The 27,447-nt window shown below is 40.6% G+C and overlaps 1 protein-coding gene across 1 annotated transcript in view; it reads left to right on the forward strand.

The window, feature by feature from the left end:
• The first annotated feature begins 249 nt into the window (after positions 1–249).
• The window catches only part of LOC109856321 (rap guanine nucleotide exchange factor-like), a 36,165-nt gene continuing 8,967 nt past the window's right edge, over positions 250–27,447 (forward strand). Inside the window, exons 1-2 of the mRNA XM_020431448.1 lie at positions 250–538; positions 22,778–23,275. Coding sequence (XP_020287037.1) covers positions 23,207–23,275 — 69 coding nt within the window. The 5' untranslated portion in view covers positions 250–538; positions 22,778–23,206. The remainder of the gene's footprint in view (positions 539–22,777; positions 23,276–27,447) is intronic.

The following is a 27,447-nucleotide window of genomic DNA, read 5'->3' on the forward strand; positions in this document are numbered from 1 at the left end:
TATTGTAGCAGTGTGTGTGTGATGAATTTTTTGGAACACGGTCGAGAAAAAACCGCGCGTATGCCCGATGTGCTTTGAACAAGCCGATTGCAGCCGAGCGGCGGCGAACACTAGCGGCGAGAGATTCGAAAATGCAAACTGCCGAACGCGGCGAGAAGGTTTTACGAAGATGCCCGAACGTCGACGCCGAAGCCGAGTCCGGCCGAATCGTACTGAGCGGGTCGGAGTTCGTGACAGAACGGAGTCGCGACCGGCAACGCGAAGCGAACGCAAGTGAACGTTGGTATTGCGCCCGTCGTGCGCGTTCTCCGCGTTTTCTGCTCGTCGGACGTTCCTCCGGCTTTTCTATTCTTCTTCGCGCGTCGCGCACAAAGAATCGCGCGCCAAGTTTCACACACGAGAACGCGCGAGTCGTCGCGTGTGCGTCAAACGCGAGTGAGTGTCGCTCGATATCGGGTTTTTTTTTCTTGTGCTCGTCGCATTCATCACGTGGATTATCCCCGGTCCCCGACGATGTGAGACCTTTATTTGCATACCGGTGAGTACGCATCGAAAGTACGCGTCTGTGTTCTCGTAAACGGAAAATTAAGAGGCGACCGAGTACATTTTGAATAGGCGCCTCGCCGCTACACGATCGTTTTCGCGATGGCGCCGCCGCTGCGCGCTTACGCAGAAGCGAACGACGTTTGAAACTCCGCAAACGTCGGCGTCCTTCGCGCTCGACCTTCCGTTTCGTCGTCTTTGCCTTCGTTTTTTTTTTTTTTTACCGATTTTTGTCTCATCTTTCCGAGTAAAATTTCGCAACTTGCGCGCTTTCCGACCGCTTTCTCTTCTCCGCCGACTCGAATTTTTTTACGATATTCCGTTTCTTCTAACGAAGCGTCGCGATTATCGCCAGTCACTTGGCTGCAACTTCACGTCGTCGTGTCGCGCCAATAATCCGTCCGTCCTTCTTCAACACACACGACGTCGAATACCTGTTTCGCGCAGTGCTCGCGAAAAAACTGTTCGATCGCGTGGCCGCCGTCGCGGAGCAGCAAGGTGAAACGCACGATTACGAGAGACGGAGAACGGGAGGTGGAGAAGAGGCTGTTCGTTGACTCTTGCGGAAGGATTCCGCGAGTTTCGGATTCCTAGCGTCCCCCTCGCTTCGCAATCGTCGCAGCGCGCGTACACACACGTACACATACACACACACTTGTTCCGGAAACGTCCGTATTGCAAAGATAATTTTGAAGAAAATTATAATTGTATTAGAGTTTTACTCTGCAACGTTGTTTCGAAACATTTGAACGATAAGATATAATTACGACGTGTAGCAGGCAGAGGCGCAAATGTCTTAACACCCGAAGTTGCCGCAAGAACTGTTTTGTGCAGTATCGCTGCAACTTGGTGCGTAAAGCCGCTGTATCTCTGTAGAGATAAGAGATAATGTAATTAAAATGTAATAAACTTGCGCACAAGATTTATAACAATGAATTCCGTATCGGAGAAAGCAAAATTCACTTTAAAAAGAAAAGAAAAAAATCGTATAAATTGTTTTTTGTTGTTCTGATATGTAAATGCTCACGAATAATTCTGAAGTGTTTTTGAAGGTCATTTTTAACATGTGTTTACGTGTGTGTGAGTGAGGTATTATTTAATCACGTAAGGTATAAGGACTCGTCATCTCGTGGCACTCACGGAAATGACAAATACTTTTTGCCGACAGCAGTGTATTAATCATCTCGCACAATTGATATTTGTATAGAAATTTTGAATAATTCAACGATAATTGTTAGTAAAAATGATCTGGACTATAACTTTTTGTTTTAATGGAGAAAGTTTTCAAAACATTCAACGCATCTGCTTATAGAAAACACGTTAATTATCGATTAATTGACTAATTAGAAAGCGACGTTTTGAATTTAAAATTTCTTAATTGTTTTTCAGTTCAAAATTAGAATTAAACGAATTTGTGTAATATTGTTATTGTTGTAAGAGAAAAATCGAGAAGGAGAAAATGTTGGATTTATATATGTAACATATGTAACACACAAATCTAAATACGCAAAGTGAGACGAGGAAGTGTGAAATTTATACGAATAGACCGCAACTGTTCGAAGAACAGCAGGTGGTCGGACACGCGGCTTATGTGCGACTACCTGTAATTGAACATGACGATGACGATGACGATGATAATATCTCGCGAGGCCGCGAAATATTAGTCAATTGGGTTGGACGAGTCACGATTCCATCCTTTTCCCCTCTTTCAGTCGAAAATTAATACGTGCATGCTGATCTTGCTTAGCGATTATAAGTTTAGTGAAGATTGCGTATTTATTGTGCTCGCTGAAGGTTGTTCATTTTGAAAAACAAGTGTCTAGAGAAAGAGAGAGAGAGAGAGAGAGAGACTCTTTCGTAATAGATACGACACATCCTCTCGATTTTCGCGTCGCCGAGATGTTCTTACCGCTCGAAGAGAGAAACGCTGAGATCGAAATTCTCAAGAGAGCCCACTTGTGATCAAAGTGCATACACGGACTGTTTTTTTTCTGTTTAATGTCGCCGTGGCAAATGTGTATCCTATAATTAAGCGCGAGTAAACACAAGAAATGTGAGGACAGGACGAATGGCGATTCTTGTAGAAATTTATTACCGGTGTGACCAAAATAATTTATTTACGAATAGTAAAAAAAAAAAAAAAAAGCACTGTGTTCGACAGAACGATTTTTGTTTTACAATACTCAAAAATAATTTATTATTGTGATCCATATCGACAATCACTTTCCGTAAGGAGAGAAAAACGAATTTTAACGCGCATCTCGTTCGCGTGGAAACATGTGGACGCATCGAATTTTTCTACATGACCTAAAAATTCTCTCCTCTCCGACCGGGACAAACAAGCGCGCAAATCGTCTGCTTTGAATTTTTCGTATCTGGGACGATCGTTTTATGGAACACAGAAATTTCCCACAATTGAACGCGCGACTTTAGGCGCGCTCGTTACTTGCTATTCGCTTGAAAAATTATCTTTTTTACATTTCTATACGATAATCCGCGAACAATATAATGGCGAATATTGCAGCGAGAAAGAGAGAGATGAACGAAAGTTACAAAAAACTTTGTCTCGACTCGGTTGTAATACGGTCCGAAGTTTCTGTTCCGACTTTTTATCGAACGAAATTATAACTTGGAAGAGATTCACCTCTTGAAGAAAAAAAAAATCTCGTACATCATTAATTTATCTTCTCTCAAACTGTAAGCGGCGCTTTGCGCCAGGAAAGAGAGAAAGAGAGAGCGGGAGCGAGAGCGAGAGCGAGAGAGAGCACTTTACGGGCGGTGATTAGGAGCCCGAGGGACGACACACTTCGTCGCCGTGACACGCGTGAATCAGATACAATACACGGAGGTACTACCTTCATTTACGTAATGCACTACGAGATGGAAACAATGCGGCGCAGCACTGCCGTGCCTCGTCGGCTCGACACCGGAAAAAAAAAAAAAGAAATCAATTCCGAGACTCGTCGTCACGTCGGGCCTGTATTATATTTGCTTATCTCGACGTAACGATAAAATTTGCTAGATGCTAAGTAGGACCGGGAAGTGTTTTTGTTTTTAAGTCCAAAGTGTTTTGCAATTAACCGTTTGTTGAGAAACAAACGACAGATGATCTCGCATTCAAAATACTAACGTAACTTATTTCTGTTTATTTCTCCGTATGTTTGACACAAAAATTTATACATTTTAATATTCATTTGTGTTGTGTCATGAAAATTGAAAAGGACAACACAAAAGGACGACAACAATGGTCAAAACGTTTTTTTTTTTTTTTTAATAAACAATCGTATAAACGGCAAAAAACTTTGGACTATGATTATACTACTGACTCCCGGCCCGGCTCTTTCTGGCTTTACTCACTGTTTAATTGATTTAATTGAAGATCAAAAAAATCTTCTCTTCCTCGAAGTAAGTTAGAAATAAATTTGCTGTTTAGTTGCGCACCGGCGCGCGAATTTTTAACGAACGATGTGCAGAAACGCTCGGAGATTATTCGCGCGGTTCTCGTTCTCGTCAAACATTGAAAAACGCTCTTGTCAGACAAAATTTTGAGAGACTGCACGCGAGATAAGAATAATCCGGCAATTGTACACGACACTCGAAACACGTGCGCCGTACTGTTGTGCGTAATTTCGTATCGACTCGTTGTGTCTTGCCAAAATTTTGCAGTTGAAAAAAAAGGAATTTTGGAATATATAATGTAGCAGAATTATATGTGCAAAATACATGATTCTAAGTTTTCTTATGATCTAGAATCGATAAAGCGAGAATTGACAAAGCTGCGAAATGTATCTGCGAGCAGAGCACATATTTTTCTGGAACACACGCCGGATCGATAATTTGCGCGCAAAAGTATAACGAGAGAGAGAGAGAGAAAAAGGAGAAATTTCTTTCGCGCAGAATATAGGAAGATGAGAAGGATTACGTTGCTCTTTCGTTTAGCGGAAGAAGACGTTGAGAGATTAGGAACGAAAGTCTGCGCGCAATGGAAAATCAGAGAGAAATGCGCGCGCTTCGCTCTTGTATCGCTAATCTGAGCGATACAAATCGAATAACGAGGTCGGAACAATTGAGATCCATGAAAAATTCTTCCTCGCAGTTCTTCGTGTTATATAATTCAAATAAAAAAAAAACTATTATAAATCACACAGTTATCTATATAAGTTTGCGAACGTCATTAAGAAAAATAACTTTCGCGACTTGTGTGGCAAAAATGTTTGTTAAACAAATTTGACAAAACTAACATCCGTCTGGAATGAGCAAATCTATTTTTTTTTTTTTTTTATATTGAGAACTGTGAAGATTCTCGATCGATTTTGACTTTGCTGTCTCGCCGCTTTGTTCACAATGTTTACGCTCCTAAGTGCACACTGAATTTTATCGTAGCTGCTTATTGCACTTATGAATGGTGAGCGTCGCACGCGGGGAAAAGCGATGAATACGTCAGATCGATTAACCTTTTTACGGCGCGGTACATTCTTTTTGTTCTGATACCCAGTTCGGGCAAACACAATATCTCCCGAAGTGCGAAGCGTGAATTTTATTGCTGTGTACGCTCTCTCTCTCTTTCTCTGTATTTATGAATGACCGGGGAATACAGATCGGGTGACTTCCAGGAAAATATCATCAGTCACGTCAGTGCTGTTTTGATAACCGTAATAAATTTCACTGAGGCGTGAATTTTATTTGTTTAGTTAGTGTTAACATGTACAGAGAGAGAGAGAGAGAGAAGGAGAGAATAACGTATTTGCGAATGACGTGATAAAATTCTGCATTCGCGCGGGACGAATGATCGCGCGAGTTTCGATCGCGTAACTTTTCCAAAGTAGGCTAACTCGCCGGCGACCAAATGACTGTTGCCGCACAAGCGTCGACTATTGTGACCCACAGCCTGCGCGCTTTCCGTTAGACGTTATTATACGCACCACCTGTCTTAACGTGCACTTCCCCTTCTTCCGTTATATCCCTTCTCGTATCAACGCACATCCTTCCTCTTCTCTTTCTCTCTCTCTCTCGTAGTCGTTCGTCCCGCTCTCTTCCGACACCATGTTCACCTCTACTGTTACACCTGCGACTCTAGATGGCTTCGTGACAGTTATATCCGAGAATCCCACGAGAGATGCCAACCTCGGCACGCGCCAATTATTATTTAAATCGCAAGGTTTTTCTTTCACTCACGTCGCTTTTATGTTCTCATCTCTCTTTGCCACATCAGATCTCGTAGTTAGAATCCTTGTCGAACAAACACATTCCGCGTTAAAAATTTTCTACACACGAAACCTGACGAGCGAGGGTTGTGCTAAACAAATAATGTGCAAATGTTATATGTGTAGTTTTTACATAAACTACATTCGCGCGTAATATATGTGCGAAGTACCGTATGGGCTTAACTCGAATCGCATTGGGAAATCTCACGTTTCTGGGCGCGGGTGTGTCTAAAAAAAAAAAAAAAACAATTCGACCTTCAAAATCCTTTTACACGTAACTGCTGGGCGAAAAGAGAACGATCCCACGCACATCACGTGCTCGACCTTGCTTGCGTTCGCGACGCCACGCGTGAATGCCGCATATATTTGCAAACGACGACGCGTATTTGCAAATTACTATTCGACGAAAACGGGAGTCTGAGAGTCGTCGGTGTGACTTGACAACGTGTAAAGCGTCAGTAAGGTAGAATCTCTCGGGCGCGCGTGTTTGCTAAAAAAAAAAAAAACTCCGCAAGTCGATGGGTCTCTTAATGAGACTTTTTATATAATGACATTCTGAATGAATTTACGTTAATTAGCGACATTGATTCTTGTGGCCGTTGAGCAATACATTCTACACGACATTATCTTCTTTACCGGAATGTATTAATGAGCACTTATAATTTATTAGTCCGTCGACGGAGTTTGTGACTCGAAGCTAAGTGACTCGTGAAGAGATAATATTTATTTTTTATTTATTCTATAGATAAATACTTTACATTTTTTCTTCAAAAACACATACGCACATGACAGAGATTATTTTTAACCCTCAACGGACGGACATGGGTCGTTTTCGTCTGGAGCAAAATTACTTTCTGTGAAGAAAGTAATTTTCTTGTTGTCATATTTGCTAAAAATTATGAATTAAAACTTTTTTTTCACTAAATTTAATGATGGTGTCTTAAAATAGATAGTTTAAAGAGTATATACACATTGTTTCAGATTTTTTTAGAAATATTTAATATTTTTAAAAAGCCCAAGACGAAAACGACCCATGTCCGGCGAATTAAGGTGCCAAAAAACACACCGTCCATTGAGGGTTAAGTCTTTTAACTTGTAAGCACGTGTCGTATTTCTATTTAGTTTCACAATTCTCTTTTTTTAGTGCAGATATTTATTTTAACTTACTAAAAGTAATCTTTTCTTTTTATCAGATAAAAAAATCAAAATACAAAAAAGAGAGCGAGGGAAACTGGCTCGTTGAATCTTGATTCGAATTATTTTTGACCTTCACAAAAGACACAATTTGAGTTAACCTATCACGAATACTCTCTTAAGCAATTAAACGAGCGTTGTTTCAAATAACTGATTTGCATACGCCTAGTTCTTCACGCGTTGAATGATTCGGCAACGCTTTCTCGGAAAAAGATATTTTAACGCGCAGATGAACGTCTTATCAATATTCAACAACTATGCGTAATAACATCGTTTTTTGACGTAAAAATCTTATGTCACGCGTTAAAGAATTTTTTTCGAAACTGTATGAAATAATTTAAGAGAGTAGCGTTCACACAGTGATTTTTTTCTTCCTTCACTTGTATCTCGACAACAGATAGATTTCCAAACTGGCGAGCACGGCGAGAGTATACAACAGCCCTGATAATTTTGTTGGTATTTGGTTGTACTTATAACGGTAAACACACGTTCCCATGATTCTCAGCCGTACATATACATTTGCGTTTTAATCATTTGAATATCATGTTTAACATCTCAATACGACGGTCAAATCTCTTCACGAATATTAAAGTTGAAAAAAGAATCTATTTCTCTCTGTAATATATCTATATAACAAAGTTTTGACAGAGAAAATTTTAACTTATGCGTTCCGAATAAATCGAGTAAATTGTGTCTTGTATTTATAAGGAAAAAAGAACAGCTATGCTAATTTATGAAAGAAAGGAAAAAGTTAGTTTAATCGGCGCAAAATACAATCTTCTACCTCGCCTCAACTGCGCGCGAGACAAAGTCTCGAAAGTGTGGTGCGCGTCTTTCAGAAAGTGGCAGGGCACGCACAAAAGACAATAGCCGGCGCATTGCACAATTGCTACTACTGTCGTTGAGCACTCTCTGGAACTGACGGGGGACGGTTAGCGAGGTAAAACGAGAATCGGGAATATGAAATTCGCGAGAACCGCGAGATCATCCCTCTCCCCCCTCTCGAAGATCTTATCCGAACGTGCGGAGGAAAAAGTCGGAATAAAAAACCTATAAGAGCTCGAAGCGAACCGCCAACTTGTATCACCTTCGAAGGGCCTTCGCTTCCGGCCAATTTTGTATCTCGGTTTTCTTCCGGTCTCACGTCTCACATAACTTCTCGCGTCGGTCAGATCATTCGCGGATCTCTTTCTCTCTCCTTCTCTTTATTCCTCTTTCTTCTTCTTTTCCGTCTTACCACACTTCTTCCTTTCTTTCCGTCTTATCACACTCGCTTCTTTGCTTCCATTGGTTCTAATAATCGCACATTAAACGTTTCGTCTTTTACATATCCGTGTTCGGCTCACGTCGTGTTTATTACGCGTCTTTTATTTTATATTTTCTGTCTCAAAAGAAAGACTCGTGTGGTGTAATATTTACGCATTTCTCACTTCTTTCGCGCTATACACTTGATAAATTTTTTTTTTTTTTTTTCATTGCACATTAATTACTACAGCACACAATTTTTCCGTTTTGCATCGTGTAAATACGTTTGCAAATTGAATAGAATCTCATCTCTTTCACGCTCTTAGTGAGGGGACGCGTCAGAAATTCCTCGGACTCCGAGAAGAGAACTCGGGGAATATTTATAAATTCAAACCCTCCGAAATATATTAAGGCAAATATTCGTAATGTCATATAAATCGTTCATATATTCGCGAATGTATAATAAGAGAGAGAGAGAAAGAGAGAGAGAGAGAGAGTTGTGAAACACAAGTGGGATTAATTGCATGTGCAATAAAACACACATAACGAATATAAAAATCCGATATTTCATAAATTTTTCGAATAATGTAGGAATAATATATATATTCGACATATAATCTTTGATTATAGATAAAAATTTCTGTTATTTATTTCAATCAAATTTAAACCAAGTTCCAATGAATTTGTAGAACGTTTTAAAACGAGTGTTTACGCGCGCACGTGCTGATATTTGCACTAGACTTTTATCTTATAATTGAATATTTATATAATATCCATATATATATATATATATGTATATATATAAATATAATACGTATTACGGAATTTTGTCTGTCGAGAGGGCGGGACAGACCCCTGTAGGGGTTGGCACGATCGATGTCTGAGCGGAAAAGTCGAGCGTAAATTATCTGAAAATTTATATTAAAAGCTTCGTTTCCCAATACGAGCTGCCGCGGAAAATGCGTTTATGCGTAGAAGGGTGCGACGTGTCAATTTTCGGAGGCAATTCCGCGGCAATTTCCTGATCCCTCCGTAGATTCCGCAAGGAAAAGGGGAGAGAAAAGTCGCGATTCTTGCGAGGGAAGAAAACGCATCTGAGAAAACTTCGAACATTTTACTCACACACACACACACACACACACACACACACACACAGATCGGAAATAAACGTGACAAAAACAAATAAAAAATTACGTCACTATTAATTGCGAGAAAAATACGTCCGATGAATTAAATTAAATCGGCAAATATATATAAATTTAAATTTCTCCGTTGACGCGGAGTAATTTAATTCTTAATTTTGTATTCGCGATAATAAAATAAAAACACACGAGAATTTGCATAGTTAAGTCGAAAGTTCTATCTTTCCTACGTATACGTTGGAAAATTAAGCTTATCTCGCAACACTGATTTCAATCTCTGTAAGTAATAACGTTCTGTCTCTGCCGTTTTATCGCGCGGTTACGAGTGAAAAGTTCCGCACGGGACCTTAATCGCGCTCTCCCGCACGGAATCCTCGCGTGAAATAACGACTCTCATTAATACCGCATGCCACGTAGCGTGTTTTTGAAACATGTCCTGGCCGTGGCATGAGGAACCGGAAGCGGTTGTCTGGACGTGCACGGCCACGGTATCGGGGAAAGGACGGTTTATTGTCGCCTGTGCAACGACCGTTGAAACCGGGGAGGTGCGAGAGATACATATATATTAGCTTCACTGAGACATAATACGAGTTTATTATATTTAACTAATCAGGAGAGACACGCCGAAAAAAAATGTACCGCCTTTTTCGTAACTTGCATTTTTACACCGACCGCAATTTATCGTCTCGCGAGTAAAATTTCGAAAAATGTCGCGCAAAACAATTTGTATCTCGTGTCGCACTTATCGAAACGGATTTTGCAATCGTCGTCGTCGTTATCAGAACGAAAATGTCATCGAGAATGAATTCTCGCGAGTGAACTAACGGGACGGGATATATGCGGCACGTTAGAAATGGTATTCGTTGTAGCTTCTGATCTGATTCTGATAACGGCACTGCAGATGCAACAACGAGCTACATATACGTAGAAGTCGATGAAGTAGTCGGTAATAATTTAAAGGCACAGACTCGATCATCGGCTCTCTTCGTAAACCTTTATCCTCTTCCGTTTCTTCGCTTTTAGCAGCTTAGTTGTTGCTAGAGCTTCAATCGATCGAATGTTATTCATTTTTTAACACATCCGTGTATTCATTTTTTATCAGTTTTACTTAAATGTTCGTAGTTGTGATTTTTCAATATATTTGCCACGTTATCCATCATCTGCGCGTGTTGGTCATAAATATGTAACATATTATTATTTAAAGTCCGTGCTCTCGCAATCGGTTTGGCAAAAAAAATTTTATATCTCTCAAATTTCTTTTTTGCGTGCGCGACTTATTTTCCAATAAAAAAAAAAAAAAAAACCAAAATTCCCTTGTGGGTGTGCAAAAAGAGACAGTTACGCGCGGCGAAACCTTTGGAGAGTGTGAAGAAGTGCGATGACGAGCGTATGACCGAGACAATTGATTTTTCCGACGGTGCCAGGTGCGCGCGAACTTGGAATTCGATCGCGCAGCAGGTGAGCCGCACGCTCGCGTGTGCTCTACTACTCTCCCCGAGTAATCTCGCGTGCGCGCGTATTAAAGCGGCTCGTCGTGCGCTATCGATTCGTTAGGGGAGGTTCAGTGACCATCGAACACAACTCGAACTCCTTCGTGTCGAGCCCACAATACACGTTTGTGTATTGTGCGCGCTCGTTGCCATTGTAACTTCCGAGCTTGCCTTCGACAGTAACGTCGGCATACAAAACGTCGCTATTAACAACGGATAGCGAAATACACAATCAGAATACGTACGGAATACGAAAAGCAATTCAATGTAACGAGGACATTGACCTATATATTTCACCTTCGCTCTAAATGCGGCGATCTGATGGTGAGGTGCTGGCTAATGGGAAGATGACACGCGATGTCGATAGGTGTCGGGTATCGATTGCGCTTAACGTTGTGCGAAAATACACGTATCATTACATTTCCTCAATTGCTCGGTGTATTTGACTGCGCTTTATTAACGTATTTTATTAACGATATCTCGTATAAAGTTATTCTTTTTTGCATTCCGTCCGCACAATAAAGAAGCAAACTCGCGCGATAATAGAATTTGTTTAATGGCAAAATTTTAACAATTGCGAGAGAATCGCAATGTCAATTTACGGTAAACTCTCGAGACACGATAAAGCGGATATACGAGGATTGATAAATCTTCGAGACTCAATGGAAATCTTCGTTCGTCTAGACGGACAAACATTCCGTGAAAAATATATTCGACCGACCTTACGAATAACGGATTGGATGGCTAGTCTTTATCAGTTGTTGGAACATGTTTCACTAGCGATACTACCGCTCTCTCTCTTTCTTTCTCTTTTATGGACGCTCTTCCTTTTGCATTTTGAATGTTCGGTGATACCACGTGATACGTAAAACTCGAGCTCTTGTGCAAAATTAATCACACCTGTGTGTCGGTGTGTGTGTTTTCCATTTTACGATCCTTGTGCGCGAGGATACATTACATTGCAGAAGGTGGGGATGCTCCTTCCTCTCGTAGAGATCAATTGAGCGCTGCTTTCGGATTTTAAATATTTTACACAGCAGATCGCATATTTATCCATTGAGATTCTCCGAATAAGACGTGAAAAACAACGTTCGATCTCGTTTAATTGCAATCAGTCTTATAAACAGGCTACTTTTAAAAAGGTGGAGGAGAGAGAGAGAGAGAGAGCTCAAGACGCGCAGACGTGTCGATTTAAACGCGTGTAATAATTAAATTGATAAACGTTCCACTTCTGTTGTTTTTTTTTTTTTAAACAAAGATCGATCGGAGAAAGAAAGAGAGCTCGTATACGGTCGTATAATAAAGCTCGAAGTTATCGATACTTTATTCGAAATGTCTATAGGCGGCGAACAGATGGAAAGAAAATGACCGCAGTTCTCTAGACGGTTTTCGCGAGAAGCATTTGCCAGTTTCGACGGGAGAAAGAAGATCGCGACACAGAGCATAATGAAGTTTATTATGCCGGATCGGCATAGGTTCCTCGGTAGGAGACGCGCGGAGGAGGATTCGAGACAAGCGGATAAAGAGAAAGCAGTTTCGCTGCGCGTTGGTTGGAATTTTAAGTATCGCGTCGGCGAAAAGAGGGACGAGGTGTATGAACAATGAACGTCGAGGTGCAACTGAAACTACCGATACCTTAAAGTTCATCAAGTTTTCGCAAAACTAATCCTTTAGTTTCGCAACTTCATAGATTTTAACTCAAGTTTTCTGTTTTCACGACTTGGCTTTGATTTGTTTCCGAGTGATCTCGAAAAGAGAGTCTGAGAGAATTTTTAAAAACAAATTGCAAGTTTACATCGGCATCTATCATCGTGAATGCGCGCGCGCGCGCGCGCGAAAAGTTGGAAAAGATTCGTTTTGCAGAAACTTCCTATGCGTCATCGCTTTCGCGCGCTGCGCGTATAAAAGAGGATCAAATTTTCTGAAGACGCGCGTAAACTGCGAAATTATTAAGTATGACTAATCGTTTTCAAGGAAGAAACGATGCGCGAAGGCTAAAAGCAGCGATATCGAGATAGTTGGTTGGTATTACCTCGGCGCAGCGCAAGGTGGAATGTCTCCTGCGATTAATCGTTCTCTCACAAGGATTCGCGTGTAATTACGCGACGCGGCGTATTATCGTTAATTAAACCAGATTAACGACTTTGTAAGAACTTAATTTTTTTTCCCCGGCGAAACAATATATTATATCGCGACTTTGTTGTTATTTTTGCTATCGTTTGTTGCGCGGATATTTTTCACTTCGTGCGCGCGTTCGGCGACGATAGAAATTATTTCACACAGATAACGAAGAGAGCAGCGAGATAATGAAGGGACGAATAACTCACTCGTGCGAACGAGGCGAACTGAAAATGACAGCGGTCAGACAATCGCCCTTTCGTTTATGTTAATCCGATCTCTGGAGATTCGAAACGACACTCGATTATAATTCTACTTAATATGGATAGAAAAAAATAGTATTAAAAAAAAAAAAAAAAAAACTATTAAAAAAATATATTCTCGAATTTTGATAAAATTGGAATGAACGCGAAATAGACGCGTCTACAGGATCTCAAAGCGGACCGGAGACGACGCGATGTTTCCGAACAGAAGCCATACACCATATGCTTGCGGTTTGTCGCGCATGAAAACGCATACGCACGCACGTTTGAAATATAACGCGCCACTCGCGAAGCTTCACTCGTGCTCGTCGATCATCCGGACGTAATATCGATCACTCGACCGTAAACTCGTCTAGTTTTCCTATCAGAAGGTACCGAGTTACTTTATTTGTAATTATACAACGTGCATAATTGCTTGTCAATCACTTTTATTTAACATCAAAATATTTCTCTTCCATTGTTAAAACGTTGAAATTTCATGTTGCGAATGAGAAAAACAATTCGTTCAATTATTCTGATTTTTCTTTGCAAACTTCACTCTGCAAAAAATCCCATAGCGTAACAAAAACCGCAAGATATTACGCGCGTCTCGGATCGCGCGCTTTACGTAATTTAATCGCGCCGGTTATGACGTTTCGGTTTCGTTACAAGACGCGTTCTCGGAGAGATCACGGCGTTATATCGTGATTTTATAATTTCTCCAAGGTCAGACGAGGGGGAGAAAGAAATGCGCCGACGATCTCCCCCCCCCCCCCCCCCCGTACGAGGACGTTTCTCTCCTTTTCCCCTCTGAGATCGGCAGATGGACAAACGGAAACGACTTTTTACCTCGGCACTTGGTGCCGACTGGTGCGTGAGTGCATAAAGGGTGTCCTATTTTTGTAGTTAGCCGCTTCCTTTTGTGGAGGTTGTTGACGAGAGCGCGCTTCTAATTCGACCTATTACGCTATTCTCTCGCCGGCTATTCTATGCCGCACTTGAATTTGGAAGAGTAGTATTTAGTTGACGCGCAACAATATATCTTTCAATTAAGATCAATACAAAGTGTGTGCCAGAGACATTTGATATATCAAGCCGCGGTTCTTATCGATCAATCTTATATCCTCCATTTAACGGGGAATATTGGATCGTCGAAGCAATTATTGTTTAGATCAATTTCACGGAGATGTGAGCGATCTGTAGGCGGAGAATATTTCTGAGATAATTTCCAGGTACTCCGATCACATACCGAATTGGATTGTGCGTGCGAGTTAGCAATCTTCTCTCTGCGCGTATAATTTAAATCCGATAAAAAGCAGCAAAACTGTTTGAGATTTTTAATTAAAAAGTTTAGAAAAAACTGCGACCATTATGTAACGCGCAACGTTGCGTCCTATAAAATTATTTTATTTGCCGACGAAGTAAACATTGATTATGGACGACATTCGGAAAAAAAAAAAACATCTTGCATTAGGCGCGCGTTTACGCGAGCGTTTTATCATCGTTGACGTGAGCGGAATGTGTGCGCACGTCCACCGTCACGGGGCGGCGATATAATATAATGCGATGAGAACTATCCCACGCAGCGCGTAGATACGCACGACGAGCGGAGCGACGGCAGAGGCGTGTGTGTGTGTGTCGGGCGTTTTCTAACTCCACTTTTCCACTCCGGTTTTCATCCTTTTTTTCACTCATTCCCGATGCCCGACACACGGGGCCGCAGGCGCGTAGCAGCTTCGAAACCGGCGGCGCGGCGGGTGATAGTCACGCTAAGAAGCGGTTATTACGGCAGGTTCGATGCCACGGTAAGATCATGACGAGAGCGCATCGGGAAGCCTTCGCCGTTTCCTTCTCTCGCCGTCATCCTGCGCCGTCCCCGCGCGAGCAAACATCCGCTCCAATCGACCGTTCTGCCGCGCTTCGTTGAGGACACAAAGAATTTTCACGAGCTCCTTTTCGATCGGATTCTCGGGAGCGTGTAGTAGCAACGTCGAAGACTGAGATAATTGGGTGTTATTAAAAAAATTACGTTCAACTCGGAAGAGATGTTTAGATGTTTTTAACTGAATAATTCTGTAATTTCTTCTCTAATTTAAAGTAATTTAATTGGTTTCTTCATTCTCTCGCCCTCTCGTCTTCTTTTGCACACAAAAGATGTAATTCGCACTTGCATCTCTTACAAGAATTAATATAATTATTTCTTTCAACACGCACGTATACGTAGGAATTAGAACAATTTTAATCATCATTACGCTTGTTACGTAACGACGTAAAATAAAATACATTTCGCGCAAAAATTTATTTTTTAGCGATACGCACACTTAGATACCAGCGACGAGTTGAAGTGCCGTTCTTCACGCGAACGAAGTAGCCGGCGAAGGTAGGTACTTTTCGACTGGAGAAGTTGGCGCCGAGTGCATGCGCGAAATAGGGGCGAAAAAGGACGCGACAGAGGGTTAGGCACCCTCGCAAACCCCGAGCGACTGACGACACTCCACGGTTTTCGGTCTCGGAAAAGTTGCACGCACGTTTCGCGGCGTATGTATTTCCACGCGAAATTGATATTTTGTATGTTTTCACAGCACACGTTGGATGATTGCAAGAAAGTTCAATGGATTATTATTAAAAAAATTCATCGAGTAATTTTATTTAAAAAAAAAAAAACGATTTATTCGTTCTATCAAGTAATTGTTTTCTTTCGTTGTTGTACTTGCTAGAGAATGAATACGAATGTTGTTTTTTTAATCAAATTAATCTCTTGGTTCATTTTTCTATATCACGAAATCCGTCAGAACTTTCGCACTCTCTCTCTCTCTTTCTCTCTCATTCGATATTTTAAGATTTGACAAACGTGCAATATTCGCGAAATTTAAAAATGGATGAATGCAAACAATCGGGGAAGCCGCGCCAAATACGATCCGCGTCGGTATAAATACGCGTCGCATTGTCTATTGTGATACTTCTAGGAGGGGATCATTGCAGAACGCTCGGGATTGTTCGACGTTCGCAAAGAAACGCGGCAAAGGATCTCTCTACGGCGATTGTTGGAAATTTTCCCAACCCGTTTCCCGATTACTCCGCGTTTTCCACAGCGACGCGGTATATACATTTAAATCCATCCGCGAAGCGCAACCAGGCAGCGTTCCCTCGCATATATATATATATATATATACATATTCTGTAATCCGCCACCTATATAATTGTACAGTCACGAAATCTAGGTAAACTGACGTGCATTATCGCTATAACGTGAGAAGATTTCTTCCGCAAGGAAGAAGTACGAGATTTGTTGATAAGCGAATTGAATTGGCAGTTTCGAACAGGGAAAATTGTCCGTGTCGGAGAAATGTGTCTTAACTTTCTTACGAACACGACATTTTTCTCAAGTGGATCTGGAACTTGTGTTCGTAAACTTTGTAAGTAACATGATTTGATTTCGAAAACAAATATCTCTTTTGCCGGTACAGAATCAACGAGACACGTAGAAAATTATTTCCCAATGTCTAAAGTATATAATAGTTTAACTATTTTTGTTCTCCGTTTCGTTCTTCATTGAATAATTGATCGAGATAAGTTGGTCTCTCGCAGCCAGATCGTCGTCTCGTTGCTGCAAACGCGCCCGAGTTTGCGAGGACGGGAGCAAAGTCGAATTAATAGAATGTTATATAAAAAAAAAAGCGCGCGTAGATAAGCGAGCGGGGGACGATCCGGTCTTTTTAATGAGGATGTGCGCGTATTATGACAGCGTAGGTCGCACGTCGCGTTTCTAATCGCGTCGTGGGGTATGCCAGCGGCATTAATATAATGGTAACGCGGATGTTGTAAAATAATGTTGACGGCGGCACGAACGCCAACAGAGTAGGCCAAGGATCTCGAGACAAGCCATTGGGATCTATCAAAGACGATAGCTTCATTAAAATACAGAGAAAAATAACGAACGTGTCATATCTCTCTGTTTTTTTACACGAGAGGTTTTTACTGTATTACATTAATATGCTCTTTCTCTCTCTCTCTCTCTCTCTTTCTTTTTCTCTGTTCTATTCGCGTTGTAAAAGCGCGGCGAAGTAACACACACGGGATAACGCAAACGAGCTTCCCTTCAAATGTTGAATTATGTGAAATATTTACTTTTGCGAGATAGTTTTTGGAGAGAACTTTGATGCGCACTCGAGTATCAACTTTCTTTTTTTTTTTTTTTAGAGAGAGAGAGAGAGAGAGAGAGAGGAAATTAAATCTTCAATCGTCAACATTGCATTTGCGTGTACGTCGAACATAAACGTGTGCCAAAATTCCGATAAAAGACTGCAGAGAAAAATTTATGCGCGCGAAAGGCCACCGATCAATAACATACATTTGATATATGTTCAAATCTTTGGAGAATTCTTATACGTATGTAGTTGTCAAAAAGCTCTTCCGAGTTTCTTAGAAGAACGTGACATGTAAATATAAACGTGTAAATTAATTTATTTCTATATAAATTTCTATATACATTAATTTACACGTTTAGAAATCAGAAAAAAAATATGTACATATATATATACATATATATATTTTTACACACACATCCGGTCTTTTGGCTCGTATCGATCTTAAGACCTTGGTTGAACGTTGTATATGTATCACGAGCTTTGAAATTCTTTGATATGAAATATGCGCGCGTCTTTCGCGAACGGTGTCATAGAGCAGCGGGTCTCGAATGCGAGATCGATGGGAGAGTCGCGGTTCTCAAAAAAGCTCGATGTGAAAAAATAGTAGGTCGCAAAAACGAAACCAGCGATACACACAAAATCGCAATCGATTGTTTCGCGTAGCGAAAGAATATCCGAACGGATACGGTTATACCTTTGATAATTTCCAGTTTTATGTTTATGTTCTTTTGCGCCCCGTGTTGCATGAAGCTGTCAAAGAGAAAACGTATTGGGCAAACCGGCACGAAGGACGAGGAAGGGTGTTACGCCAGTAGCGTGTCGCGCTTTTAACAGACGACCCTTTGTGACAGCGTACACTGTCCGAAATATCGCCGTCAGCATCTCTGGATCCAATCTAGTTTGTTGACGATCAGATCACGAACGTCGGTCGACAAACACGCTACGTTCGGACCGCGTGTTTTGAAATTTGACAAAATGTAAATCGCACACGCGTGATTGTCATCATCGATCGAAGAAGTTTTATCGGACAGAATTCGATCGAGAGATCGAAAAGAAAGTTTTTACACCTGAACTTAAATTCCCGCAAATTTGTTTTGTTTCTTTCCACGCAACGCGTTGCGCGCCGCACACGCGCATTATAATTTATATATAAATTTCAAGAATGCGCGCGGCGAATGTTTATTGCGGCAAAAACCCCTCGGTTTACATTTGACGCGTGCACTTTCTAAGCAACGGTATACCAAGCCTGCGCTATTCTCTTCTCTTCAGTTCCCGTTCCATTTCTGCATCGCGTCCACCTGCGGCGCGCTTACGCATTTTGTTTCGCGATCGTCACGGTACGTTTACGCTCACATACGGTGAATCCGCAACGGTCGTCCCGCCGGCGATCAGCGGTTCGGATTACCTCGAATATCTTAGCGCGGCGTGCTAACTTTTAAAAAAAAAAGCGCTCTAAGAGCGGCACATCCGCGGTTGAGATTGCATCCTCGCCGCGCATTTAGCACGCGATACACACACGATTCTCGCTTTGTAAACGGGAAACGCGAGTCTTGCATAAAGTAAAACAGTTACATTTATCACGGAATTCTCCGTGATGAGGATTCCAAAGTAACTAGCTTTCATACATCATTTTATTTATTTGTTATTTTCGTTTTAATTAACAGAACACTCGATAAAATTTATTTTATTTTATTTACTTATTAATAAAGTTGTTTCTGTACAGAGAGGAACGTTTTTTGTAAACATAAACACAACATGCACAACATTTTAATATTTTTTTATACTTGATAGAAATTTAAAAAAAAAAAAAAAAAAAAATGAAATAAAAAGCGTCAAAGAAAGAATGACACTTTGACCAGCACGGTAAAAAATATTCGTGGTTTATATTTGGTTGCGTCGAGTGAGAAATGCTAAAGAAAAAACGTTCGAAGTAGAACAAGTAGAACGATTTTCTTATCGCTTCCATAATAATGTCAAATGTCATCGATACAGTATATTTTCGAATCGCTCGCTTAATAATATTTTAGGAACATGTGGATTTAATCTCTCTCTTTTTTGTTGTCACGGAATATATAAATATGCATTTTTATTTCGAAAATATTACGTTAATATCGTATTAAACACGTCGCGGATTCGAATTATCTTCGCGCGTGAATTAATTTTTATTTGAAGTTAGAATTTTTTATAATATTAAAATTCAATTCCAATCGCGCAATTATTTTAAAGCGATGTGCAATTAAAATTCTATTCGATCAGAAAGTTAAATATATTGCGAATTTATACGACACCGTGCGACGATCGAGAGGCTGACCGAAATACAGGGGTAATTATGTAAGCTGAGCGTCTGATATTAGAAAGAGCCGGCCATTTACTCTGCAAGTCTCATTTCACGTACGAGGGCGACTTTACGAACTGCCCCATATACCAGAGATATTTTTATCGATGAGTCGTTTACATGCCGTCGTCGTCGAAGACAAATTTGACTCCCGGACCAACGCGTTGTCTAAGAAAGCGCGCGATGTCGCACAAACAGACCGCGACAAACACAAAATATTCAAGAGAACATTTAGTTGAGATTTTGCAAAACAAAAAAAACAAAACGATAATAATTTCTTATTAGATTAATTTTCGTGTAAAAAGAGTTATCTCTTCTCATCGTCGGTTTTAGATCAATGCCTGTATGAAATATGAGAATCGATGAAAACCTAATTTTTATTTACGTATTGACGCGATCGCATTTGATAAGTTTTTCCATTATTTATCTGACACACACACACACGTGTTTTCTTTTAAACTTCGTTCGCTCGTTAATAACTCACAACAGTGAATCATCATCATCTGTTAACCGATCAGCCAAACGTTACATCACGGTATCTGGATTCGCGCCACACCCGATGTTATTATCAGTCATAGATTTTTCACAGGTCGTTGATAACAGTGTTCGCAACTGTGTTTCGACTCGGTAAACGACCTACATGTGAAGTCACTTACGCAGACATCGACACAATAACTCATTACGGATTCGCAGTCGACTCAATCTGGCATTAATCCGCCCATCCTCTGTGTCGTCAATTACGAATTGTTACTGCTTGGCTTGATGGTCGATGATCGAGCGCGAGATTAGTAAATTGATATATGTACGCACGCGCATTCTCTCTGTCTCTTTCTCTTTCTCTCTTTCTCTCCCTGCGTTTTGTTTAACGGCGCTTCACCTCGCGCGGTGCATAGTGCGAGTCGTGAACGAGACGCCGACTCAGCGAGTTTCTTTTACGAAGCGAAGAAAGAAAGAGCCAGTCGAGCCTCCAAGCGGAAAAAGAAGAAGAAGAAGAAGACGACAACGACGACCAGGAGGAATAAAACAAGTAGTACGAAGCTAAACAGAAACGATCCGCAAGGCCGACGAAGCTCTTCTGCTCCGCATCGCCGTGCCTGCCTCTCTCGAGAGATGTTCCTCCGCTCATGTACAGCTTTTATTCCTAATAAATCGCCTTCTGTCGGTTAAGCTCGTAAAAAAAAAAAAAAAAGAAAAAAAGAAATTGTCAAACGAAAAGTCTGCAAACATATTTCGACTCGTGCTTATTCGAGTAACGATTTATTTAAACTAGAGGACAATGTATTTTATATTAAATCTTCGCACAAGATTGTTTTTTTTTCTTTCTGTACATAAAATCGCTAATGTTTCGGAAAAACCTTGAACTGATACTCGCGATCGATCGATGCGAAGAAAGTAGGTATTCTCGAACATCCTCAATAAAATCAATTAAACGGAGGAATAATGCATAAGTGTCCGTGGGAGTATTTCGACACAGCGCGGTTATAAATATTTTTGAGCAAGACACACCGTAGGTGTTAAAAAAAAAATACACATTGGATATACACGATTGGCGGTATTCGAGGTCGTGATCGATCATGTATTGTTCGGAACTATTTTCGCTCCATTCAGTCGAGAAGTAAAATCTGTTTCACTTGTTTTTAAATTACTTATATTCTATTCCAAAGATTATCTTCTAACACATAAGACAGCTGCAAACACACAGATAAACAAATTACTTGCACGTGTTTGTTAAGTAATTTTTTCGTCAGTTTAACCTTCGGGGGAACACATCTATTTTTTCAATCAAGAAGAACAATCTGGGTCAATTTGACCCCGTCCACTTTTTGAGATGCTACCATTTAAAATGCGCTTATCCGATTGGCTTGAAAAACTTTTCGGATATATTTTGAACAGTTTGGAATATGTCTATATATAGTTTTAAAGTGTCGTTAACATTATTAACATTGTAAAAAATATGTTACAAAAAAGCAAAATTGAAGCAAAATATTTTGATTTCAAAGTCGACGAACAGGGTCAAATTGACCCAGTGTGTTCTCCGAGGATTAATTATATAATTATGAGATTTACAAACAATCAATTGAACAATCAGTTTTCAAGTTGATTAGGAAAATGCAAACGGGCAACAATTGTTCGAGTCAAGTACGATCGTCGTGACAATGTTACATTATCAAGAAGAGCTTCTTGAGGATCAAGAACCTCTAAAGACGCGTTGTCGGAGTTTGTGGATGTTGATAGCGGCAAGTATGCAGCAATATCCGCGAGTATGCGCTTCCACACGGCCTCGACTTACCTCCTTTCAAGGTAGTTAAGGTACGTGCCTCGCGTGACATTACTTATTCAAGGTCGGAGAATAGCTTCGGAAAATTGAAGATCTCGTCTTTATGTCGCGTATCAAATGACTCTCTCTTTCTCTCTCTCTCTCTCTTTCGAATGCCATTGTCGGTTGACTGTTGGAGTTCGCTCTTTAATGAACTGGTGCTTGTGAGCGCGCAGCACGCGATAATTGGTTTCACAGAACTGTTGCGCGACATGTAAACATCAACATTTATTTATTCATTCGGGTTTCTTCATTAACACGTAATTTGCAACTCTTTTCAATACCATTTATATGAGAATGTACACACATATCGATTACTCACGAGTGTAATTTCACGAGTTTTTATTTGTTTCAAATACACATGAGATGAGATTTTTTTTTACTCCAAATACATGACAATGATCTTTCTGGATTTGAAGTTAAAGGTCAGCATGTCGTTCCAGTTTGATCGATATGTGTTACATCTTGCAGATCTGTGCAACTTAAACAAGCGACTTCCGACTCCAGACGACGATTCCACTTGTGTGTCTCGAGAATTTGTAACAGTGCTTTTTATCGTAATTGAGAAATTCGCGTTCGCGCGCACCAGGAATGATAAGTTCTATTTGTTTTGTACGCGCTGCGAGAGATAAGCTCGTTAGTCATTTTCTTGCGAAAGTGCACGCGGGAACAGTATGCGAAAAACTTATGTAACGGTGCGACATAATGCATACATACATGTAAAATCTAACAGATAGCATGAAAAACACTTACATATGTAATGCGATCATCCAGCTTATGTGTGTATTTTTATTTACAGTTTGTTGCAGAATAGTCCCACGTACTCCGTCGTCGGAAAGAAATCACGAAGAAAACGCTAACAAGATATTCGAGACGCTTATTCGCGAAAACATTCCGCGCTATATGCGAAACGCGTTTCCCCGTGACTCGTAATTTACTCGTATCGCGCGTAATGCGGTCGGTGAAATTGGATATGATCGACGATGAGAACGTCCTCCTCGCGAGAAAAATGCGACGCGTTGAGAACTGACAGCATCGAGTGGCTTGTTGTTTTTTTTGTTTTGTTTTTTTGTTTTTTAAATGATCGGCGAAGTATCGCGTGAGGAGATCGCGGAGTTCGCGGCGGTGGTGAGCGGCAATGTTCAGAAATAAGTCTTTGAGCGGGACACGGAACTACGCGAGAGCTGTTAGAAAACGGATCGAAATATAGTCGCTCACGGACTATATTATGACGGACTACTTGGATCCGCATTTCGTCCGGGCTCTATGCCGCGATCCAGAAAGGCGAACTCTCCAGGTAAAGTAAATTTTAGCAAATGGCATTCGTTATTTTTAAACGCTCGAGGTGCTCATTGATCGTAGTTTTCCTTCTTCTCTATTTAAGACGCTAACGTTTTCATAGTTGATCAACAATTGAAAAGAGCAAACCGAACAACTGAAACGTTGATTTAAAGTAATGTAAAAATAATATAAACAGATAGAATAAAAGTCTCTGTAAATATTTTTTATAAACATTTTATTAAGATAAAATAGTGTTTATATTGTTCGTTTAGTTTTTTTAATTGTTGATCAGCAACAAAAGTCGAAACGCGCCCTTGCTTGCAACAGCAAGGAGATCTATTTCAACTGGAAATATGTTTCTCTCATTGATTTTACACGCCATTTACGTGTAACTTATTCATTCGCGATATTATTTATACGAGATAAACAATTGCAAGGTGGAATTATTTACTAAGAACGTGTGCGTGGACACATTTTATGTGCGACTATATATATATTCAAACTCGGTAAATATACGTACATTTGCAACGGTGAAAAGGTTAAAAGCCATCTCGTCGCGAGAGGCAACTGCTATCCGCACTTTCGAAAGAAGCAACCGTCTCTCTTACGTAATCGAGATAACTTGTTTCGCGCAGATTTTTTGCCAACTTCTTTTTTTTTTTTCATTAATTGAAAAGTAAGAGTCCGTCTCTCTGGTTTTCACCGGGAGGGAGGACGAAATCGATCGATTTTCTTCGGCAATTAAGAACGGATGTTTCCTCGCTTTTTTTCCTGTCGCGAAGATACCGATCAACAATTAGCGAAAAGTATGAAGAGTTCGCGTGATTACGTCGTATAAATAAAACTCGGGAGTTTTCTCGGGAGGAAAAAAACGTTTTATTTATTCGAGATTTAACCGTTAGTCTCTCCAAGTTTGTTGTTTAATTGCGGGTCGCGAATCGACGAAAAGCATATTGAATTTGCTTTTCGTTCTTGTTTGTTTTTTTTGTTTGTTTGTTTGTTTGTTTGTTCTGTCCTCTTTCGGTCAGTAAATTACCGCGTTTATACGTATATCGGACGTCGAGTGTTACATATGTATGTATACGGATCGCTTGCGAACCACGTGCCGCAACGTACGATATACATATGTAGGCACGTACGACGAGCGGTATTGATAAATTGTTTCAACCGAGAAAATCGTTTCCGTCAGATATTTCTTTGAACAGAGATTCCGCGTTACCGGAACGCGTACGTGTACGCGCGATATTTCATACATTTAGCAAAGAATTTAATGCGACCCCGATATGCCGGTATGAGTGAATTATATATAAATTTTTTTTATATATAAATTTTATATATAAATTTATATATACATTTTATATAAATTTATATATAAATTTTATATAAATTTTATATATAAATTTAATATATAATTTTTTTATATAATTTTTTTATGTATAAATTTTTTTTAAACGTGTAAATTAATACACGCGTAAAAGTTCGAATTGATTTAAATTCGGAAATTCATTCCAAGACGTTTAATTTGCATCTCATGTGTGTAAATTGCCCGTTTTACCTTCATGTGAAATTTAAAAACACTCGTTGCGAAAAAAAAACCACTCCCGGAAATCTATCACGAGAGAGATGTTAATTTACACGTTTGAAAAATATATTTCGCATGTATATAAATGCTCCGCCGATTGGACGCGAGTTTAGATTATTTCTTGTAATCTCTCATAACGTTTGTTGCTCGCAATTCGTAAAACGCGCAGAAGAGAAACGCATCACCGACGTATGAGGGCGCATCGTCGAGAGGAAACGGGTGCATCGTAGATCTCGTAGATCAGATAATAAAAGTTTCTAGAAAGTGTGTAACAATATCGTTTGCGCCGCCGGATCGTGAAATCTTTAGATGCACACACGTGCGACCGGGGAACACAAAAGAGAAAGAACGACAATTATGAGGGTCGCGTGTTGTGAACTTTCTTCAATTCTTTTGCGACGTTAAAAACACGCACGCGGATAATCGCACGTGTCTCGGAATAGGAAAGTGGCCTCTATATTTTTACCGATCGCTTTGCCCGTCTCGCGAGGTGGAAAACTGTCAACTGTCGAAATTATCAATCGCTTCGAGTTCTTTCGCCGTGCGAAGGAAGATCAGGTACCGTTTGAATGCGGAAATCGATAATTTGTTGCGCTCGCCGTACCGTAGATAAGTATCGCCGTCACGTGCGGCGCCCGGTCGATACTTTTCGGCTTTCCTAATGAGTTTCGACAGCAGTTACGCTATCCGTTAATGATCCGGAAAGATTCTTCCGTTTCGATACGTCCTCCATCAATGGCTAACTCGATACCTATCTTCCGTATTATTCCGTAAAAGGATTGTTTTCCGAATTTAAACCTTCGGTCGGAGTTTTATTTACCAAAAATAACTATAACGATCTTAAAATTAATGCGAGAAATTTATCGCTCGCGTAAAGCGAATTCGGTGAAAACGTACGGTCTTTGAAACAACTTGTGCGCGAAGAAGAATGTGTGCGTTCACACACAATGTACCGTGATAGATAAGATTTAATGATACAGCACTGCCTCCCGTACGGTATCATTTTCTCGAAACGTGAGAATTTTGGAGACAGTGGCTTTCTCCGTCGAGGGCGCGACGTCGAGCGTGTCACCTCGTAAACTATAACGGCCGTATAACAGTCGAAACTTCGCCGACAAACAACGATGTATGTTTATCCGATGGCGACAACAAGTCAAACATTTTTCTTCAAACTGCTCTCGTGAGCGATCTTCCTTAAAACTTCACGAGACCGCGAACTTGGCGCGAAGGTCGCCCGGTATTCGCTCCACTTTTCGTGCGGAAAAAAGGGAGAAAAAAAAAACGAAGAGATTGGCGCGAGTTGTGGCAAAGTGCAGACCCGAGATCCACGCTCCCATGTTCTGGGACGCGCGCGAAACGCTTACAGACCGTGCGGCGTCTTCGAGATACTTAGAGAGCCGCGTATGCTTTAGCATATTTATAATCTCGTTTGGAGACTCTCCCCGAGCGCGCGTATATGTCGCGCCCACAATGCGTACAACATCTGGCGACGCTATTGATTTCAGTTTTGTAAATTCTCTCGCGTAAATCTCTCCCGCGCTTCTGCGATTTGATCAAAAATTATTAAATAATTTACACTGAAAATTTATACCGAACGTTAGAACGCGTTGTAACGTTAAATTGTTCGAGGAAAAAATATCACTTTAATTAATGTTATCGCAATATTATCGAAAATTTATCAATTATATTCCCCGCAACAAAACGTCTCTCTCGCGCCGACCAAAATTCAAACTTTACATTAGAATCTATTTTATCGATCGAAATGCATTGCTCTCGTTTTGAACGTAGGCCACATAATTCGTTCGTGATCGCACGGGAAAATGTAATTATCGCGGAAAGGGACATTTTCGAAATTGCTCCAACAAAATTAGTATCGCTGCGCGCGCTCGAACGCGGCTTTTGAATCGCTCGGCGGTACGTCATATAACGTTCGTGTGTTAATGCTGATTGCGCGGTCGACGTTTGCAAACAACCCAGACGAAACGGCGCCGACGGGAGTTCGGTCCGAGGACTGGAAATGCGACCCTCTCCCGCGGGGAGAGAGACGGATAGGGAAAGTTCGATCAGCGATCTAGCGTGAAAATTGCGCTATAAGCTAGACGTGCCCCGGGGATAGCGCACATGTAAGGGTAGATGACTCGTATATAATTAGATTTGCGCGATAATTTAGTACGCGATCAAAGTTGTCGCATGTGAGCGCAATTCAATCGATACGCACCCAAGATGTCGCACGACAACTATAACCGTAACTTTAACGCCGTTTGATCTCTCAAGTTTACTTCCTGGTTAGGTAATATTGCGCTTTGTGCGTGTAAATTATTTGCAAACAAAGTTGTTTATGTAACGTGTGTTTATTATTAAATTTGTGTTTACATTGTATACGAGGTAATACGTTGTGAAGCGGGATATTAAAAACTCTCGAAACTGCGAAACTTGTGTGTAGATCATAAAACGGAACTGAAAATAGTAACGCGGTGTTTACACACAACGCGATGTTTATTTGTTCCCGCGAACAAACGCGCACAGATCAACTTTATGGTTTCGATTCGCGTCGTGTCGTCGCGTGTTATTAATTCCTCGGTCGGCGATTTCTGTTGCATGCCCCC

This window comes from Pseudomyrmex gracilis, unplaced genomic scaffold, assembly GCF_002006095.1.
Source record: "Pseudomyrmex gracilis isolate BER0280 unplaced genomic scaffold, ASM200609v1 scaffold_114, whole genome shotgun sequence".
Classification (NCBI taxonomy): Eukaryota; Metazoa; Arthropoda; class Insecta; order Hymenoptera; family Formicidae; genus Pseudomyrmex; species Pseudomyrmex gracilis.